Source organism: Penaeus monodon, chromosome 42 (assembly GCF_015228065.2).
Source record: "Penaeus monodon isolate SGIC_2016 chromosome 42, NSTDA_Pmon_1, whole genome shotgun sequence".
Lineage (NCBI taxonomy): Eukaryota > Metazoa > Arthropoda > Malacostraca > Decapoda > Penaeidae > Penaeus > Penaeus monodon.
In genome coordinates this window covers 3,267,068-3,271,119 of record NC_051427.1, presented here as the reverse complement: position 1 = coordinate 3,271,119, position 4,052 = coordinate 3,267,068, and the positions used below count along the sequence as shown (strand labels likewise).

The following is a 4,052-nucleotide window of genomic DNA, read 5'->3' as shown; positions in this document are numbered from 1 at the left end:
GGGTTGGTTTTGCAATTTTGCCTCTTTGGGGACTGAATTTGCAGTAAAAGATCAAAAAAATAAATGTGAGGGTGTAATTTCTATTAGTTAAAGCACATCTTCCTCAACTTGTGCACTTATGCCATTGTCACAAAGTCTAAAGTAGTTCCTTTTTGGTTTTGGTTTCAATTTAGATTGTCAGTGATCTCTTTACAGTAGGTCTGGCAGCGGTGGGAGCCGCAGTGGCAGTGGAAACAGCAGCAGTACTACCTCGACAACGACCAGGGCATCCACCACCCCCTCGACCACCACCACCTCTACCCCAGCTCCCACCCCAGCTCAGGGTAAGTTTCTCTATAAATATCTCAGTAACTTTGCTCTTTGTAAAGGTTATGGTGGGTTTATAAAAGTGATTACTGGTTCAGAATAGTATTTTATTAGCTGAGAGGGGTGGCTCCTTTTTTAATTATGGCTGAAATGCATATAATACCATTGCAGACTCAGCCCCAGGGAGCAACACGGAAACCAGCAGTGCTACCTCAGCATCTGGAAATGTTGTGCCAATCCAGTTGTCGGACTTGCAGAACATTTTGTCAGGGATCTCTGTACCCCCTGATGCTTCTGGATCACCTCGAGTTCCAGGTAAGAGGGCTTTTTGTCCGCTTCAATTTATGAGGTCTGTAATAATTCCAAACTACTAAAACAGGTCCTCATTATTTCAGCCAAGGTGAAAATTAACTGAGCTTTCTAATTTCCTAAATTTCAGTGGATTTGAGTTCGGCCATGACGGCTGAGGCTTTGCAGCCAATCCTGACCAACGAAGACTTTGTCAACCAGCTGCGCCCGTATCTTCCAGCTACATCCGATGGACTGCCGCCCACTGAGCAGCTGCGGGGCACGGTCACATCCCCCCAGTTCCAGCAGGTAGGCAAGCAAATTATTTATTGTGTACTTGTATAGTGTTTGCTTATTTATAATTATCTTCTAGAAACAATGAAGTATGATTGTTGGCAAAGAATTTCAATTTCTTCATAGGTTTTAGATAGAACAAGAATTCCAAATTGCAGTTTAAAATAAATGGCCCTGAAGTGTCTGTCCCTGTGAAGTTGTTTTTAACCTTTCTTTCCTTCTCTCTTTCTCATGTTCACAATTTTGCTTTTGTGGAACTATGCAATTGTTGTCAAAGCAAAAAATATAGAGACCGTCCTAAAACTAAAGAAATCATGATTTAAAAAGTTTAAAACCCAATTTGAAAGAGGTAGGTGGCTAAAACTAGCTCATAAGGAAAACACCCTAGTTCATCATGCAAATTTATAACCTCCAGGCTGTAAGGCTGGTTTAGCAGCGCTCTGCAGGTCTGGGCAGCTAGGTCCCTGATCAACCAGTTCGGTCTGGGCGAGGACGCTGTGCTGGCCGCTGCTTCCTGCGACATGGAAGCATCATCAAGTGATGGCAGTAGTTGTTCGTTCAAAAATTTTGGGGAATTTGGGGCTTGGTAGCATGCAAAAGGAATGAAAGATATCGACATGTGATGACTCGTTTGGTGTGGGGGAAAGGTTTATAAATGCTAATTCTGTATAAACAGAAATGTTTGTCTAGTAAACAACAATTGCTGAAAACTGTCACAACACATTTTTATTAAGATTGAAATTCCGGGTTTATGTTGCTTGATAAATATGATTTGGGTTGCTTTGTTTGCTTGATAGAATATTTATATGGGATTATGTACATAATTCCAGGCTCTGGGCAGAAAGGACAAGGAAGAAGGGAGTAAAAGGAGAGGAGAAGAAGAAAGAGAAAGGGAAAAGACCAGGAAAAGGGATGAAATGATGCCATGTCTGTTGACTACAGACTTCCTTGCAAGGGCATTGCAGAGACCTCGGGACTAGAGTTCAATATTTTAGGGGTTATTTTATAATGAACTTTTCAATAATTAATTTTCTTTATTCAGAAGATGGCCAGTGCAATGTTCCTGTATGTTGTGTATGGTGGCATGTAAAATTAATAATAATAATAATAATAATAATAATAATAATGATAATAATTATAATCATAAGTACATCTGTTTCCTGCAGAGCAATGCCATTAGGAAGGCAAGTTAAATTCTAATGCATCCTTGCCTCCACATTTCTATGCATTTGAGAACTTATAAAGACTTTATGTTTGGTTAGTGATTTCTTTTACCCCAAGCGTGTGTTGTTGTGTAGGTAAGAACTTGACCCACCACTCAGTTGACTGATGTATGGACAGTTAATGTTTCCCAGTGTAAATTAAGTGATTTTCTCTTTTTTTTCTTTTGTAACTTGGTATAGCAAACTACGCAATATGAAATGTACACATCAGGTGGACAGTTTGTCTTAGTCTTTTCAGAGAAGTTTGACTTTTTTGCAAGTTATTGCCATGTTATTTGATTTATCATATAAGGATTTCTTTTCATGAGCCAGCTGTTGATGACTGTATAGATGCTCTTTCATTGGTTTACATCTTTCTACTCCTGATAATAAAATGTCCATAGACAAGTTCTGTTTTATTAGTCCTTTGAAAAGATCTTTTAGCATTAAGAACATTAAAGATTTTTGTATAAAGATTCATTAAATATCAGGAGGTTCTTCTGTGGTTGGTTGACTGTGACAAAAATAAGAAATCAGAATTCAAAATATGACCCAGATGCTCTGGCAAAACCTCTTTAAATCAGTTCCCCTGTTATGACAGAATAACTAAGACAACTTTACCATATCCCTCCAGTTATACTATCTTGCTGTCTAAATGTCAAAGTCTTAACTTCTTAGGAGTATGTGGAAGAAGCAGGTGATCATGTTTAAAGAGTAGAGTATTAATGTCTTGTAATCTCGTAGTGCTTTATACCTGTGGATGTATGACCGAGACCTCAGACTTGGCTCATCCTGTCCATTCACTAGAAGTCATGCGAATGACCTTTAGCCATTAATTTGATAGATAATCACCCTCCACATTCCCCTAATCCCTTGTGTTCTTATTGTAGGGGGGGCTTAGGAGACAGATACTGGGGCCCAATTTAGGGGATCACCCCTAAATTGGATCTCAGCCCTTGCCTCAAAAAATTTTGTATGGCCTTTTCTTCTCCCCCTCTCCTTTTCCTTCTATTCTTCATCCCCTTCTGTCCACTTCCTAAGGTATGAAAGCCATGCTGAAAGGATGAAAGGCTGGCTTTGTGTCAGCCTCCGGGAGCCATGGGCATGGTATTCCCTCAGTTAATTGCCTAGCCCTAACCCTTATGGGTTTCCTCTCCCCATTCGTCAACTAGATTTCATTGGTTTCCTGACCCCGCCTCTGCTTTGACCATCTACTGCATAATCTTCTTCATTGTCTACCCCCACCACCCTTATTAATACTATTCATCCTCATTGTTCTCCTCCCAACAGTACTACCTCTCTCCATACCACCCCATCTTCCTCTGCCCTTGTCCTTCAACTGCTTCCACCTCTGCAAACCTTTTGATGAGTACCTTTTTTGGCCCAGCCAAATGGGATTGATTCTTTGTGATTCCCCTAATAGCCCTGTACTCTGACAATTCTCTCTTCCAATGATGTCTTTTAAAAACGGAAAGGCATAGGGCAGTCATTCCAATTGTTCATGCCTTGTCACAGTTACATCTGAGTCCCAAGCTTGTGCATTATCTATTCCGTCTGACCTCACTGGCAAACCTATTCCTGCCCAGCCTCACTCATCCCTTAATACTTGTACCAGAACTATTTCTGTCTCTCCGAGTGATTGTCCTGTCTATGACAAGGACTGGTCAGACTGTGAAAATTACTTGCTTGCATGCCTTGTCAACTATAATGCAGAGGCAGTCCAGTGCTACACTATTCCTCCCAAAGGTCAATGTAATTCCTACACCAATATTGCCAAAATTAGATTCAATAGACATTACCTCCCTCATGAAGTTTATGTTGGAGTGTCCTGCCCTGTCCAGCCATATTGACCTTTTTCTCGTCAATGTCAGAAATGTTGGTGTTTTAGCCACCCAACAAAACAGTCACTCGACAGCCTGCTGCCCTGTATGTGCCCAACTTGGTCATGACCATTTAAATTGC

At 40.7% G+C, this 4,052-nt stretch overlaps 1 protein-coding gene across 1 annotated transcript; it reads left to right on the top strand.

Moving 5' to 3' along the window:
• Positions 1–195: 195 nt before the first annotated feature.
• On the top strand, positions 196–1,425 carry LOC119599460 (proteasomal ubiquitin receptor ADRM1-like; the record flags this gene model as incomplete). The annotated part of the gene is given in 4 exon segments (XM_037949248.1): positions 196–323; positions 478–621; positions 746–903; positions 1,304–1,425. Coding segments are annotated over 4 exon segments (448 nt in total), but the record flags the coding sequence as incomplete, so codon positions are not given.
• Between the last annotated feature and the right edge of the window lie 2,627 nt (positions 1,426–4,052).